Source organism: Hemicordylus capensis, chromosome 2 (assembly GCF_027244095.1).
Source record: "Hemicordylus capensis ecotype Gifberg chromosome 2, rHemCap1.1.pri, whole genome shotgun sequence".
Classification (NCBI taxonomy): domain Eukaryota; kingdom Metazoa; phylum Chordata; class Lepidosauria; order Squamata; family Cordylidae; genus Hemicordylus; species Hemicordylus capensis.
Window position 1 is genome coordinate 343181794 of NC_069658.1, and position 17225 is coordinate 343199018.

The 17225-nt window shown below is 43.1% G+C and overlaps 1 protein-coding gene across 4 annotated transcripts in view; it reads left to right on the top strand.

Moving 5' to 3' along the window:
- TBC1D9B (TBC1 domain family member 9B) overlaps positions 1-17225 on the top strand; it is a 92859-nt gene that overhangs the window by 42413 nt on the left and 33221 nt on the right. For all 4 annotated transcript variants that reach the window (XM_053298501.1, XM_053298503.1, XM_053298504.1 and 1 more), the window contains 8 exons: positions 4487-4648; positions 6235-6385; positions 6804-7018; positions 7978-8095; positions 9524-9809; positions 11130-11259; positions 13124-13222; positions 15509-15577. In XM_053298501.1, the coding sequence (XP_053154476.1) occupies positions 4487-4648; positions 6235-6385; positions 6804-7018; positions 7978-8095; positions 9524-9809; positions 11130-11259; positions 13124-13222; positions 15509-15577 (1230 nt within the window). The remainder of the gene's footprint in view (positions 1-4486; positions 4649-6234; positions 6386-6803; positions 7019-7977; positions 8096-9523; positions 9810-11129; positions 11260-13123; positions 13223-15508; positions 15578-17225) is intronic.

Sequence of the window (17225 nt, forward strand, 5' to 3'; positions counted from 1 at the left end):
TCCCTGAATTTCCAAGCGGACATTCTAAGCAGAATGCCAGTGGTCTCCCACAAGTGGGCATTGCACCAAAGTGTTCTCAGACATATTTGTTAATTGGGGAGTCCCAACTCCGGACCTATTTGCTTCCCGGGACAATGCACAATGTGTCCTCCATTGCTCGAGAAAAGGGGAGGGTTTGGGTTCTCTAGGCGATGCCTTTGCCCAATCTTGGACGGGCCCTCTTCTGTACATGTTTCCCCCGTTTCCCTTCATTCCGAGGGTCCTGTGCAAACTGAGGGTGGATAAGGCCAAGGCCATCCTGATAGCCCAGTGGTGCTCCAGGAGGCCTTGGTTTCCAGCCCTGAGGTGCTTAGAGGTGGATTGGAAACGCCTGAATGTCCTACCAGACCTGCTGTCACAGGAGAAGGGATGGGTGCTCCACCCGGATGTTCGGTCCCTCCACCTGATGGCATGGAAGGTCCTGCTGACTTTCCGTTGAGACTTAAGGAAATTTTGGTTGCTGCCAGGAAGCAGTCCACATGGAAGTTGTATGATCACAAGTGGATTTTTTTCTGTTCATTCGATTCCCTGCAGGGGTTTGATGTGTAATCCAATTGTACAAGATATATGTAATTATCTGTTGTCCCTTAAGGAGTCTGGTTTAAAGCTTTTGTCCCTTAAAGTGTATTTGGCTCCTGTTGTGGCGCATTCCCCCACCAACAGGCCTCATGGTTTAAAGACCCAGTGATGAAAAGTTTTCTAAAAGGTTTAACACATATGTTGCCAGACGATCTTGTCGTGTCACCAGCCTGGGACCTATCGGTGGTATTGGCTGATCTGCTGCGACCACCATTTGAGCCTTTGGCTTCAATTGATCCCTGTCTCCTTTTTGGTGGCCATTACCACCAGGTGGCCATTACCACCAGGTCTCCTTTTTGGTGGCCATTACCTCTGCTAGGAGGGTGAGTGAGTTAAGGGCCCTGAGGGTTGACCAACCATACCTTCAATTCCACAAAGACAAGGTTGTACTTGGGACAGATGTCCAGTTCCTGCCCAAAGTGGTGTCTATGTTTCACCGTTCGTCCCAGCTCACTTTGCCTGTTTTTTCCAAATCCATCATCGGATGCGGAGAGAAGATTACATCGTTTGGACGTTTGAAGGGCGTTATCCTTCTGCGTTCAGAGGTCTGCTGAATGGAGGAAATCTCCTGCCTTGTTTGATCTGTACGATGGGCCACATGGTGTAGAGCTAGCGTGGTGTAGTGGTTAGAGTGCTGGACTAGGACCGGGGAGACCCAAGTTCAAATCCCCACTCAGCCATAAAAAAACTAGCTGGATGACTTTGGGCCAGTCACTTCTCTCTCAGCCTAACCTACTTCACAAGGTTGTTGTGAAATTGAAACTCAAGTATGTAGTACACCGCTCTGGGCTCCTTGGAGGAAGAGCGGGATATAAATGTAAAATAATAGTAATAATAATAATAATAATAATAGTCTCCAAGTGTTGGCCAAGTCCATGTCCAGGTAGATAGTTTCCACAATTGAGCTTTGTTATCAATTGGCTCATAAACAGTTGCCTGCAACAGTTAAGGCGCACTCTGTTAGGTCTGTGGTGGCCTCTGTAGCCTTTGATTGTGCGGTTCCGTTGGACGCTATATGTCAGGCAGCTACCTGTGCTTCACCCCATTCATTTATCTGTCATTATGCAATTGATGCCAAGGCACGGAATGATGCCATATTTGGCAGGAGTGTCCTACAATCCATTTTTGGTTGATGTACTTGTTCTGAAATAAAATTCTTCTGGTAGATTGCGTCTTGTTTCTGTCTTCCCTCCTCCTTGGGTGCTAGCTCGTTACGTGCCCATTAGTGTAAAAGACAGAGACCATGTCGAAGAACGACAGGTTACTCTCCTGCAATTGGTTCTTCTAGTGGTCATCTTTACTTTTACACGCCCTCCCGTCCTCCCCATGGAGTTCACTGAAGCTGGACTCTGTGACTGAGGGGATGAGGGGTGGTGCAGCCACATATAGCGCCTGGTGGCGGGGTTCCCTCCCAAAGCAGAAGAATTGCGCTTGTTAGATTCCAATGAGGTCTCTGCACAGGCACATAGACCATTAGTGTAAAAGTACAGATGACCACTAGAAGAACCAAAGTTACAGGTGAGTAACCTGTTGTTTCATGCAGATGTTAAAAGTACTGGAGACAGTACAGAGTCCTGTGGGACTCCATACAAAAGCTCTTGCTTTGAAGAGTAATAGTTTCTATGGGACACCATCTGGAATCTTCCCGAGAGGTAGGAGTGGAACCACTACAGAGCAGTGCCTCCTGCCCCCAACCCCCTCAGACACCCCAGAAGGATACTATTGTCGATGGTATCAAAAGCTACCAAAAAATCCAAAAGGACCAACAGAGTCACACTTTCTCCATCAGTTCCCAATTGGAGATCATCCATCAGGCCCACCAAGATAGTCTACACCCCATAGCCTGGCCAGAATCCTGTTTGAAATGGTCCAGATAATCTGTCTCCTCCAAGACTGCCTGGAGCTGAGAGGTCATCACCCTCTCAATCAACTTGCCCCACCATAGGGGGTTGGAGATAGGCCTATAATTGCCTAAGGGGTCCAATGTAGGTTTCTTCAAGAATGGTCTAATAATGGCCTCCTTAAGACAAGCAGGTATCCTACCCTCCCACATCCTCTCCATTATCTATCAGAGAAGCATTTCTGATATTTACCAGATCCTCTCCAATAGATTGTATAAGGCAAGTTTGGCCAAGATCAAGGGAACAGGTGGTAGGATGTACCATCCAAAGCAGCTTGTCCATGTCTTCAGGAGCCACAAACTAAAACTGATCCAGTCTGATCGCATAAGAGGAGTTGCTGGACACCTCCACAGTAGACTCTGCAGTAACTGTGGTGTCCAAGTTGGCTTGAATACAAGAGATTTTATCCACAAAAAATTCATTAAAAACATCACAGTTGGTAACTGAGCATTCTAAATTTGGTTTCCTCCTAAGGGAGGAGGGGCATATTCTAGTTCTCTCACAACCCTAGACAACTCTGCTCCATGTGAATTCCAAACCTCTGGATTACCTCACTCAGCAGTAGGGCTGATACTGAATAATTTCACCACAGTGTTCTTGGTGTAAAATTCACAGGTATGATGAGGATTTGAAGGGGAAAGGACAACTTCTTAAGTCTCATGTTGCGGGGATGGGGCTTACTTCTAGTTAATGGCACCAGTGGGTGTCCTGCAGAGGTGTAGCTGCAGCCAGTATCCCCCCCCCCCAAATGCACCAGGATTAGGATTACATAGCATACAATAATGCTATGTGTGACATAGTGTCATTTCTGTTACATTGCAGGGGCAGGATGTCTGCTCTGGCCATTTGGCTTCCAGAAAATGCTCCAGTGCTTCCAACAGTGCAGGTGGCAGCATAAAATAGCTTTTAAAAATAAAAAAGGCATGCATTGCTGCTAAGTATAGGCAAGCCCCTAACATGAAATCTTTTCCCACCTCCAGAAAATGGGGTGGGGGGGGACGCCATACACTTTTCTCTGCCTGCAGTTGGGGCAGTGAAAATGTTGCAGGAAGGGCAGCATCCATTTCAGCCATACCAGTGGCTTCATGTAGGAGTTGATTAGCATGCGGGACAAGATGGAACCCTTAGGAGCCAATAGCATAAAAATGATGGGCCATGCAGTAGTCCCCCCCACCCCCCGACCACAAATCTCCTGGAATTGGCTGTCTTTATAGGAGTGGAACCACCACAAGGCAATGCTTCCCCACCCCGCCCCCCATGAGCCTGACAGCCTATCCAGAAAGATGCCATGATGTTGAAAGTCACTGAGTGGTCCAGGACAAATAATTAAGGTACTCAGTTAAAAGAATGGTGACATGAGATTGGAGTCTAGAGTTTAGGGAAAGTGGAAAATTTCCTCCATTAGGTGGGTAGCTCTTCCCATCTTCTCTGATAGGTTGATATATTCAGTGTCAGTTCATAATATCTGCAACTAGTAATGTGACACAGCACTCCGTTGTTCTGATTCTGACCAATAACCTGGAGTGTATCTGCTGGTGTTTTGGTAAGCCTGTTAATCATTTCTAGCCAGCTGGTACTCAGTGCTGTTTTACACACACATATGGAGTGTATGAATGCTGCACTCACCAGAGAGCTGGGATTAAGCCATAGCTCTCTAATAGATACATGTACAGTAGTGACTATGAGGTTGCCACTTGTTTATATGAGAAGTTAATACTGCATAACCTGTGTACATCATAGCTGGCCACTTCATCAACAGAGAGCCAATGGAAAATGGCTCTTCAACCCTTGTTAAAGTAGGGTTTCAATACCAGACAGGATTAAGAAACTGTGTTGTTGTGTTCTGCAATTCACTATAGTAAAAAGCCTACCTAGAACAGCTTTTGGCTACACCAAATGTTAATTGTAATGTAAGCCTGTACCTTTGGAAAACATAAATTTATAACAATTTATATATTTGTTTTTAGGAAATCCCAGCACTGTCTCCCAGCAGCCCACCTGCAGCCAGTCCTGCCTCTCCTCTCAACAATCAGCTAGCCAATTTTTGCACTGATGAGGTACCAACAGCATCCCAGGGACTACTTAAACTGTTTGGGACCAACTCTGAGGAATTCTTTGGAGCAAAAGGGGTAAACAAACAACTCTTTATCAACTGGGGGGAAGGGAATCTTCAGTTTTTATTTTAAACAATAAAAATCCCCCCCCCGAAAAACCCGACCCATAATTACAAGACAAATACAATCCGATACAATTAAAGAGGGAAATATTTAAAATATGTTCATCTAAACATTTTTACATATTTTTCTAACAGTCTGGACAGATGGCTAAACCTGGTCTCCTTTGGCAGTAAGTATGAAAGCACCAGGGCCACCTCTGAAAAAGCCTTGCCACTCACACCTCCCCACACCCTGGGAGACGACTCCCAAGGCTGGCCCCATTTGCTGATCTTAATGGCTCATAGGAGGAGAGACTTTTTAGCTTAAAATCAGCACCTTGAATTGGGCCTGAAAGCTACTGGCAGCCATCAGTTTCTAGTGTTGGTGCTCCCATGAAGATCTACCACTGGATTTCATCCAGGATATGATGCACTGTACTATCTTATGTTGTAAAATTAGGTGTGCTTAATTATGCTATCTTATCTTGTATGTTCTTCGGTATTTTCCAGAAAGGCATGTCTGTGCTAATCCTTTAGGTATCTAGAAATGCAAAGTTCTGTACAGGAACATAGTAATTTCTTAATGGTTTGTGAGTTGTGCTATTTTAGTGCTTTGCACACCAATCTCTATTTTCCCCATTCAGAGGAAACTCTTTCTTATTTTATTTTAGCTTGCACATTTTTATTGCAATGTCTTTGTGAGTAAATATAGGAGGTCACTGTTCATAGATTATGTGAAGTGTGCTGGTTGGGGTTGGGGGTGAGGGAAACCCAGTGTCAGGAATATTAAGAATAAAATCACCCCTTAGGTCTTTTGATTCAATTCTGGCCTAGAAACTAGTGGTTTTCTTAGAAAAGCCTGTAACCTTTTTACCTGAAATAACATGATAGTGTTTTTCAGGTTGTTTTTGATATCGTAGTTGTTCTCTGTTCCTTAAATTAGTGAAGAAATTTTAGATCTGTGTGAAAGGGGTTAATTATATATCTGAGTTGGAGTAACAGTGGAACAAAGAACATTTGTAAACAAACTGGTCTTTTTTCCATTGACTGGAATGCTGACATTTTTCTAGTTACGGTTTTCTGCTTGATCATGAATAATGTTAAAATTAAAAAATGGAGAATCAGGTTGTCTTCTGGCACCTCACCTTATTCTGGACAGCTATGGGTAAAATTCTGAATTAAGAATAAGATCTTAGGGATTATCTTTAATATAAAGCCATTTGTAGTACATTCTGTTTTGATGTCCTTTGCTTTGTGCTTTATGTTCTATGTATGCTGTACTAGAATTCAAATAAGTAAACAAATATTTTTGTAGACACTTTTTTCTCAACTTCTTGTATTTTATATTGTAAATGAAATACCCTACTGAACACAAACTCGCATAGTGGTGTAGCATTTAAATTGGAACTTTGCACACTCTGTAGTTTCCTGATATAGCTTAAGGCTAATCTAAATACTGAAGGCGTGGAAAGTAATCTAAACAAAGGCAGTCCATGACACCAGAAATAGAAACAACTAAAATCTCAAAAAATGTGATACTAATAATGTTTTCTTCTGTAGGCAAAAGAGAAGATGAAGGAAGAGTCATGGAACATTCATTTTTTTGAATATGGGAGGGGAATGTGCATGTATCGGACCGCCAAGACCCGTGAACTGGTGTTAAAAGGGATCCCAGAGAATCTTCGTGGAGAGCTGTGGCTCCTATTTTCAGGTGAACAGTTTATGCACTAGTTAACAGGTTCCCAAGTTGAAAGGGACTGTAGCGTTTCACAATTGTGAGTGTTTCCACAATTAAGATGGAAAGGCTCCTAAAATTAGAAGCAACCTAAGGGGCATCTAGAATAACTCCTTCCATGGAATTATGACCCATACTCAGTCTCTTTCCTTGACAACTGTTTAATGGAGATCTCACATTTTTATAGAGTAAATGGCATGTATTAAAAGGTCTCATCTAAATGTATCAAGGTCATTATTCAGCTATGCCATGCATTTAGTCCTGGATTTAATACAGCTACAAGAAATTGAAATTGGCAGTCTCAGGAAAACATACAGCATACAGCATACACCAGCCTCAAACAAATCCTGAATGTCTTGGACATAAAAACTAGGGATTTTTTTTGTGTGTGTAGGGGCATGGAACGAGATGACCACTCATCCTGGGTACTACACAGATTTGGTAGAACAGTCAATGGGAAAATACAGCCTTGCTACAGAAGAAATTGAAAGAGACCTGCATCGTTCAATGCCAGAGCACCCTGCCTTCCAGAATGAGCTAGGGTTCGCTGCACTTCGTAGGGTACTGACAGCATATGCTTTTCGGAATCCCACCATTGGGTACTGCCAGGTAAGAGAGAAGCAATCCAGGCAGTGTAATGGCAACAGAAATCCCACATTGCACGCAGGAGTACAGGTTTCCTATCAGTGCTAATGCTGCAAGTGGGAATAATCCTGATAACATACTGAAATCACTAAGGACTGTTATATCTAAACATTAACTGAAGTCCATCTTTTAACATTCTTTTCTGGACTGCACCATGCACACCCTCATTATTTTCTTAGGTTGTTTTAGCCAAGCCAAAGGAAGCAAAGCTCAGCTCAGTTCTCTGAATCTTTGTTCCTACATATTGTTATAACCAAATTGTCCCCTTTTGTTTCTCCCTGGAGCTTGATCTCTGTCTGTATGCCAGTTCCCAACATTTCATCTCTCACACTTTAACAAGATTACACTGGCATGTGACAGACAAACTAAAGTTGGGTATCAGACATTGGAAAGTGGGGGTGAAGAAAAGAGGCAATGTATTGCATTTCACCCTGCCCCATATTCTGTTGTTAGGTGGGCAGGCAAGTTGCCTTTATCAGGAGCCTTGCTTGGCCACAGTCTCTGTTCTGGGTAGAGCACAGCCAATGACAGAGGAAGGTCATATCCTGATGAGATCCCTAGCTCATTGAAATGCTCTTTCTTCCCTTACATCCTTTGGGAGCTTTAGCGGGGAGGAAGGAGGTGGAGAAGGGGATATGGAGGTATGAGGGAGGGATGCAAGAAATCCTGCTTTTTCACTGCACCTTACCTGTGAAATGTCATGGGCAGTTATCAGTTTCTAATAAAAGCGCTATGCTAGTTGCATGAGGCCAAGGATGTGGTTCTGAATCTTTGCTTCAAGTTCTCTCATTTATCATTTATGTCTGACAAGGCTCTAGCAAACAAAATGATACTAAATGATTGCCTTCCTAAACGTCCATGGATTCTCAACTAGTATGGATTCTTCTCTTTCTATGTGTGTGTGCTTGTCTGCTTGCGGTCAGGCCATGAACATTGTGACATCGGTATTGCTTCTGTACTGTAATGAGGAAGAAGCTTTTTGGCTCCTTGTGGCCCTGTGTGAAAGGATGCTGCCAGATTACTACAACAGCAGGGTGGTTGGTAAGTCTTTGCCAAATCAATCTTGGAAACTAGGATTAGTTGGTCCAAAGCAACCCAGGGCATTGAAAGAGATCAGACAATTTAGTTTAGTTGAATCATTAAAACAACTTGCACCTAGAACAAGAGACACAAAGCCTGTTGAAAGCTTTGGCTGCTTAAGATCACCATAACTTTGTATAAGACATTTCTTAAAATATTAAAATTAGAGAGTTGGAAGGAACCAAGTGAGCCATCTAGTCCAAACTCAGTCTTCTAAGACAGGATATCCTAGAACTGAAGCATTCCTGGTACATTCCTGTCCTGCTTTTACTTGAAAACCTTCAGGGACAGAAGTTCTAGAACCTTCCTAGACAGCTCAGTCTACTGATTTTTTTCTTGTGATTAGAAAGTCTTTTTTTAATGTTTTTATGCTCAGGTTGCTTTTCTGTTGTTTTACACCCACTACATCTAATTCTATCTTCATAGGACAGAATTAATAATCTTGCATGAAATCCTTTCAAATATTTATTTAAATGCTGCCAACATATTTTCCTCATTTTTTTCATTTCTTCAATGGGCTGAACTTACCCAATTCCTATAGCCTTTGCTCGTACTTAACATCCTAGACTCTTATTAGCATCCTCGTATCTCTCCTCTGAATCCTTTTTAGCTGTCGGTATCCTCTGTAGTGCCCAGAAAAGAACACCAGCCCTTTTGATAAGATCTTAAGCACTGAGATATATTTAATTATATTTAAATAATATAATTGCTTCCAGAGTCTGAAAATGGTACCACTTTCTCAAAATAATTCAGCAACTAACACTCCTGAAACATAGAAAATTGTTGAAATAGGTTTGTTTCTTTTGAAATTAAAGAGTTAAACAAAGACTTGACAGTAAAGATTGTAAATTAAGTTGAAGGCAGAATCTCCATAATTCTAATGTTTTATATCCGTCATTTAATGAATTATTTATTGCATACACACAAGTTGTTGAATCTGCAACAGTAGGTTGCGTTTTGCTCTCAGATGCCTGCAAGACCAAATGTTTTTAGTAAAAACCTTGATGATAATCCTAAATATAGCAATGTGCTAATCCGTTTCAGAAGCAAATGGGTATGTGAGAGAGAGTTCAAGCATGCTTGCTCATCACTCACTGACTGCCATCTCAGGTGAATGAAATGGCCACTGCAGTCTAAACATTGTAGTCAGAGTTTTTAGAATTCATTTCACCGAGCATAACTTCATCAGTTGCAGTAACATTCAGTAGAAGCAAATTTGCAACTCACTTGCGGGGCAAGTGGTCAGTATGCTTGTGTGAACTCATTCTGAGACAAACTAGTTTTTACTTGAAATTTATTTTCCACTAGCTTTATCTCAATCCTTCATTTGTCATGCGAGTTTACTTAATACTGTCTCTCTCTTTCTTTTGGTTTTCATTGCCTATTAAGGTGCATTGGTGGATCAGGGCATCTTTGAGGAACTGACACATGACTGCCTTCCCCAGCTGTCTGAAAAGATGCAAGAGCTAGGAGTCATCTCCAGTATCTCACTCTCTTGGTTCCTCACCCTCTTCCTCAATGTCATGCCTTTTGAAAGCGCTGTGGTCATTGTTGACTGTTTCTTCTACGAAGGCATCAAGGTCATCTTGCAGATGTCGCTGGCCATACTGGATGCCAACATGGAGAAGCTGCTAAATTGCTGTGATGAAGGCGAGGCCATGACTGCCTTGGGCAGGTAGCTTTTGCTGTTCTGCTTTCATAATTTAATGAATGGGCTTTAGTAATTATCTCCATTAACTTTTCTTTCCTATTTCTGGTTAGTGGTTGAAGCTTCTTGCACCCTGGTATAAATTCCTAAGAAGACTGGAACCACTTACATTACAAGAGTAATAAAATCATTTTGCCCTAAACCAGTCACTGTGTGATCAGTCTGGTGTAAAATATATCCGTGTGAGAAATAAAGTCCAAAAAGATCTATTGTAATTGCAGGATCCCTTTGGCCAAAATAGCTTAATTTGTAGCCTTCTGTATTGCCATGCCTGAGTGAGAGCACTGATCCACCTAGCTTAGTATTGTCTACACTGACTTAGCTCTCCAGGTTGTCATGCCAGGGATCTTTCCCTGTCCTACCTAGAGGTGCCAAGTAGTGAAGCTGGGACCTTCTGCCTTGTAAGCATGTCCTGTGTCACTGAGCTGTGGCTAGGAATGTGATTTGAAAATCTGGTTTCGTGTAAGAGACTGACAGAGTCTCTTCAGCCAAGACCAGGTGGACAAACGAATCAAAGCTGAATATTTGCTATGAATTTTTTCTTCATAACTGAGCTCTGAGCTCTGCAAGACGTTTTTGCTTGAACTAATAATTGGGTTCTGCTGGAACCAGCTGCTAGCCAGTCACTCCAGTCCAAAAGAGACTCCATTAATGACCACCTGACTTTGAGGAGCAAGAGAATCAAGGAGGCTTCTTCCATTTGTGTACTGGGATTGACTCCCATCCAGACCCTCCCCTCTTGAATTAAATCCATGACCAGTCACTCCCCAGGTTACAGAAGGAAAAGGTGGAGCTAGTGGGTCCTTGCCATTGGAAGCTGGCTGCCATCTAGCCTGTCTCCTTCCAGAGCAGAAGCTTTCTTCAGCTGGCAGGAGAAGGTGAGACTAGGCCTCTTCCATTTGTCTGCTTTGACCATTTGTACTCCATATTACTTGTATTTATTTTGTTTTTGTTTCAAAAAGGGCAGGATATAAATACAGTACTGTATGAAAACAACACTAAAATCTTTGTTACAGAGGAGACTATAGAAGACTAAAATTTTCATTATGTTGTATTTCAATAAATATGTTCCTGCAGCATATATCCAACTAATTTTCTGAAAACCACAATAAATCAAAAGATTTGTATAAAGAATGAATCACAAACTTGATTACACCAGTGAGAATATCATCAGTGGAATTATGTCGCTAGACAGAAGGATGAAAACTCTTGGGAATGATACTGTAGCTTCATCTTCGGATGATGCAGTGATCCAAGGTCCTGTGTTCACTCTTGATTTTCCAATAGGTACCTAGACAATGTAGTGAATCGACAAAGTGTTTCTCCGCCTATCCCCCACCTCCACGCCTTATTGACAAGTGGAGATGATCCGCCAGTGGAAATTGATATCTTTGAACTTATAAAAACAGCCTATGAGGTTAGGAGCTGCCTTACCTTTTTTTCTCATATGATGTGTTCAACATAGAAGTCTGGTCTTGCATTGCTTGTGAAACAAAAACTCTGTCTTCGGTATAAGTATATAGAATGCATGAATACAGCTGTCTTCAGCTATTTCTGTTAAGTGTGGAATGGGCTCCGCCATGTGATTTTGCTGCTTCTGCTCTCTCCCCTACCGTTTTGTTTTTGTTTTAAGTTTTGTTCTGGTTGCAAAATTATTTCCAAAAATGTACATGTACAGTATGGCTACATCTCTCTGTCACGCCTTTTCATTATTCAGAAGGTGACTCTTATTGAATTGCTGCTAATATAGCCTCTGCTTCCCTCCTCTGCCTTGTTTGTGTTGATGGCTTCTAAGCATAGCTACAAGGGTGTGGTTGATTACTAGGGATGTGCATGAAACATGCACAAGTTCGGTGATGCCGGGGCATGGGGGAGTGGGAGTGGGAGGTAGGATCTTTTAAAAAGTAGGAGAGCAGATCCTTACCCGCTCTCAGCTGCCCCATGCAGCTTCCTGCTGGGGTGGCATTCCTCCCAAGAACCCACACAAGGCGCCAGCACACACACATGGCATATGCATATGCATGGTTGGTATATGCCAAGTATATGCTGATGGGATCTGAGATGTCAGTGACTGACCAGGAGAGGGATCTTGGGGTCGTGGTGGACAGCTCATTGAAAGTGTCGACTCAGTGTGCGGCAGCTGTGAAAAAGGCAAATTCCATGCTAGGGATCATTAGGAAGGGGATTGAAAATATTATAATGTTAATATTAGGGCTAATATTAATATTAGGGCTAATATTAATAATAGGGCTAATATTATAATGCCCTTATACAAAACTATGGTGCGACCACACTTGGAGTACTGTGTACAATTCTGGTCACCACATCTTAAAAAGGACATTGTAGAACTGGAAAAGGTACAGAAGAGGGCAACCAAGTTGATCAGGGGCCTGGAGCACCTTCCTTATAAGGCAAGACTACAACACCTGGAGCTTTTTAGTTTAGAAAAAAGACGACTGCAGGAAGACGTTATAGAGTTCTATAAAATCATGCATGGTGTGGAGAAAGTGGAGAGAGAGAAATTTTTCCCCTCTCACAAAACACTAGAACCAGGGGTCATCCCATGAAATTGATTGCCAGGAGGTCTAGGACCAACAAACGGAAGTACTGTTTCACACAACGCATGATCCACTTGTGGAACTCTCTGCCACAGGATGTGGTGACAGCCAACAACCTGGATGGCTTTAAGAGGGGTTTGGATGACTTCATGGAGGAGAGGTCTATCAATGGCTACCAGTCAGAGGGGCTGTGGGCCACCTCCAGCCTCAAAGACAGGATGCCTCTGAGTACCAGTTGCAGGGGAGTAATGGCAGGAGAGAGGGCACACTCTCAACTCCTGCCTGTGGCTTCCAGCGGCATCTGGTGGGCCACTGTGTGAAACAGGATACTGGACTAGATGGGCCTTGGGCCTGATCCAGCAGGGCTGTTCTTATGTTCTTACATGGTCAGCATGGTGTTGCTGACCATGCAAGTGGCGTCTGCTCATGCACGAATGTCATGTGCATGCTTGCGTCATGTGCAGGTTCTTGGGAGGACCGCCAGGGCAGCGGAGAGCAGGTAAGGACTGAACCGGTTCGGAGAGTAGGTAAGGTCCAAACAAACTTGTACACCTCAATTTGTGCACATCCCTATTGGTTACCATTGTTTCAGACAGACCTTTGCTTCCTTTCCAATGAAATAATTGCTTAGTAAATTATCTTACCAGCTTCCAGTGTGTCATCAAATGCATGGTGTTCTCCTGTGGCTCTAAAGATGAATCTTATCTACTTTTCTGACTACAGAAATTTGGCCACTTAAAAGCTGATGATATTGAACAGATGCGGTTTAAGCAAAGATTGAAGGTGATCCATTCTTTAGAGGACACGGCCAAGAGAAGTGTGGTATGTGAGATCTAATTTTCTACAAATATATATTTAAGTATGTTGATTGTGGTTTTGTAGGTATTATAAACCCCGAGTCTTTGAGAACAGGGTGAGCTAAACTATCCAAATAAATAAACTGGGTAAGCAATCAGTTGGCATGCTACTGAATGACATTTTGTGTAGAGCTTTTCTGCCAAGAGGATTTTTGTAGCAAATGTGGGTTGAAGTTATTTAAGAAATTACAACTCTACATTATATCAAATCAGACCATTGGTCCATCTAGTTCAGTATTATCTACAGCAGTGATCTTCACTATTTTTTATGAAGGGGCCACCTTGGCAAAAAATCTTCACTGTAAGAGCCATTTCCCAATGTGCTGACCTCAGCACAGTCCTGTAGGGATGTGTGAACCAGTTCGACATCAAACCTTACCCCCCACCCCCGACTGTCCATGGGTTCGCAGTTTAAAAAAAACTTTTAAATATTTACATTTTACTTGCTGCCAACCTTTTGGGGGGCTTAGATTCGGCCACGGGGTGTGTGTGTCTCCAGAAGTCCCCCCCCCATCAGTCTCCATTTATGTCCAAATTGCCCAGTTCGGGTGGTCTTCAGCCCGTTCTGGGCCTGCTCTCCGTTGTGCATACTTAATGGGCCTCTGCATGGCTGGAATCCTCTCTTCAAAGCACTAGGAAGAAAGCCCTGGGAAGGGCTATATTTCCCAGCACTCTGTGTACACATTCCCATTAGGTGTAGGTGCTCAAGGGGGCTGCATTTCCCTTTAAAAGAGCCCTCCACCCAACAGTGGGCAAGGCACAGCACTGCATGGTGAGAATGGTTGTTTCCACATGGTACCAGGGGGGCTGTGCAGAGTTTTGAGCTTTGGCCAAAGCTTCACACAAGCCCAATAAACAATTAGTCAGGAGGCCGCACTTAGGGTTGATGTGGCCACCAATGGCCCCCGGGCCTTGCAATGAACACTGGTCTACAGTGACTGGCAGCGGCTTCTCCAAGGTTTCAGGCAGAGTCTCTCCCAGCCCTACCTGGTGATGCCAGGGATTGAACCTGAGACCTTCTGCATGCAAGCAAGATTCTCTACCAGTGATCTATGGCCCCATCCCCTAACCGGAATATCTTAGAGCAGACAGTGCTCACATGTGGGCACTCATCCAAATTCAAACCAGGACAGACTCAGCTTAGCAAAGGGGACAATTCATGCTCACTACCACAAGACCTACCTAATGGCGCAGCGGAGAAATGACTTGACTAGCAAGCCAGAGGTTTCCAGTTCAAATCACCATTGGTATGTTTCCCAGACTATGGAAAAGACCTATATCGGGCAGCTGCGATATAGGAAGATGCTGAAAGGCATCATACTGCATGGGAGATGGCAATGGTAAACCCCTCCTGTATTCCCCCAAAGAAAACCACAGGGCTCTGTGGTTGCCAGGAGTCGACACTGACTCGATGGCACACTTTACTTTACCACAAAACCAGCCCTTGTCCTCTTAACCACTTGTCATGGTTTCAGAATGCTTCTGCTGGTTTGAGTAACTGCCGTATATTTTTCTGCTGGTATAATGTTGCGAGGGAACAGTTGATATGATAATGTGATTTTTTTTACAATGAGAGAAGCTTGGCTGGCCTTGCCACAAAACCCTACGATTTAGCTTTCCTCTCTTCCCTCTTTCCCCCCACTAAGAGTGTGGTAGTGTGGCAGTAGGAGATTCTGACCTTGCTCACCCTCAGAGTTGCTGTGCTGGGGATCTCAAGGGAAGAGTAGCTTTCACATCTTGCTGCTGCCTCTTTTCTGTTGTTGTGCCATTGTGGTGTGCATTCCCTCCAAATAGCATCAGATGTCTCCAGCCAATGTCTCTAATGCCCTTGTAGATGTTTGACAATGAGCAGATTAAAGAGATAAAAGCTGAAAGGAAGGAGGAGCTGACACATTTCCTGTTCCCACTTCCAATTACAATGCATTGAGAGCAGGAAATGCATTTAATGTTTTTGACCAGCTTTTTGCTGTGTTTACCCACCAAGTTCAAGGAAATAGAGCTATTCTTCTCCCGCTGTCATCGGTTTTTTAGATCTTCCTGCCTTAGAGATCAATAGCTCCCAAATGCAGACTTTACTATTATTCTCAAAATCATTACATGCTCCTTCCTCTCTCCGGCCAAGTCCACAGCTCTTGAAAGTCACTTTGTCATGCTTTGTAAAATAAACTTTTCTGATCTTATTGAATGCAATTTGTCAAAGTTCACACAAATAATAGAATTAAAATATATTTGTTCATCTGCCTTCCTGTAGGTCCGAGCTGTATCTGGTGATATTGGTTTTTCTATGCAAGAATTAGAAGACCTTTATGTAGTATTTAAGGTAAGATAAAATTATCTTTTATTATCATTCCTAGTTGTTCAGTCATATTGCATATTTACCAAAATTCAAGCCCGAGCACATTTCAAAGATTTTTGACTAACTTTTGCAGCTTGAAAAAATATGGGGGAACTTTCACTGAATTAGATTCTCTGCATTGCTTTTTCTTTCTTTCCCTTCTTGTTATCTGCCCTGAGTCTTCAGGATAGTGCAAGGTATAAATCTTGATAAACATTTTTTCAACTTCTGTCCTTTTATAAGGATGCACAAGACAGATGAACAAATGTAGAAATGGTGGCTCTGTATACAAATTTATTCTTCAAAAGTAGATCAGATACTTTGGGCTAAACTACACATTACATTATGCCCATCATTAAAAGATTGGTTTAACAAAAATGTCCTTTTGGCAGTGAGGATGGAGGACATCTGCAGTGAGACACAAGGAGGATGCCATTTTCCTGCCAACCCCTCGCCATTTGCTGCCAATAACCATTTTGGGAAGTTATTTTCCATGGGTAAAATGTTACAAGAACCTACTCTCACCCCACCGCAATATGCACCACAATCCCAAGCCATATCTGGTCCCTCCATGCCTGATCTTTACACTTCTGTTGTTAAACCCATATGATAATAATGGGCTTAATGTAACTTGCATCTTTGGCCATTGGAAACAGAGGGTGTCAGTGTAACTAGGTCCAGCATGTTTGACAATAGGCAAACTGTTGTGGTTGTACTCATCCAACTAGAAGGTGCATGTGCATGGAAACAGACTTTCACAGGTGTTTCCGTAGCTGTATGAAGAGCCATGGCTGCTGCATGTGGAGTTGTGCTCCCCAATCCAGCAGCTGAGTCTGTACAAGCAAATCCTTCAAAAAGCAACAATTTCACCTCTCTGCTATTTGTTTGTTTGCTTATTTATTTAACATATTTCTATACCACCCAAAACTTGTATCTCTGTTTTGTAGAGGGACTGCGGAGGATTTGACCTGTAAGAACATAAGAATAGCTCAGCTGGATCAGGCCCAAGGCCTATCTAGTCCAGCATCCTGTCTCACACAGTGGCCCACCAGATGCCTCTGGGGAGTCCACAGGCAAGAGGTGAAGGCATGCCTTGTCTCTTGCTGTTGCTCCCTTGCAACTGGTATTCAGAGGCATCGTGCCGCTGAGGCTGGAGGTGGACTTATAACCCTCAGACTGGTATCCATTGAAAGATCTGTCCTCCATGAATTTGTCTAAACCACTTATAAAGCAATCCAGGCTGTTGGTGTCATAAACCTGTCAGGCAAATCAAGAGCTATATATCAGCAGATGGAGTGTGCAGCAGGCAAAGGGTCAAAAGGAGAATGTCAGAGCCAAACAGTAAGCAGTGTCCAAACCACAGCCAGTCTGAGTCGTTACAATATCCAGTCAGTCAAACCAAGTCCAAGTTGAATTCCACAAACAGAGTCCAAATAGTCTGAAGTCAAAGCACAATCAAACAAGCAGGAACACAGCTGGGTAGCTCACCAAAACAGGACGTTGCTACCAGCAATGCGGCTGCGGCAAAGCTGTCTTAAATAGGCTGAAGCCATGTGCTCTAAATCATTGGTCCCTGACTCAGCAGCTCTCCTGGTTAGTCAAGCCGTTCTGCGCATGTGTCTCCTTATCTCCT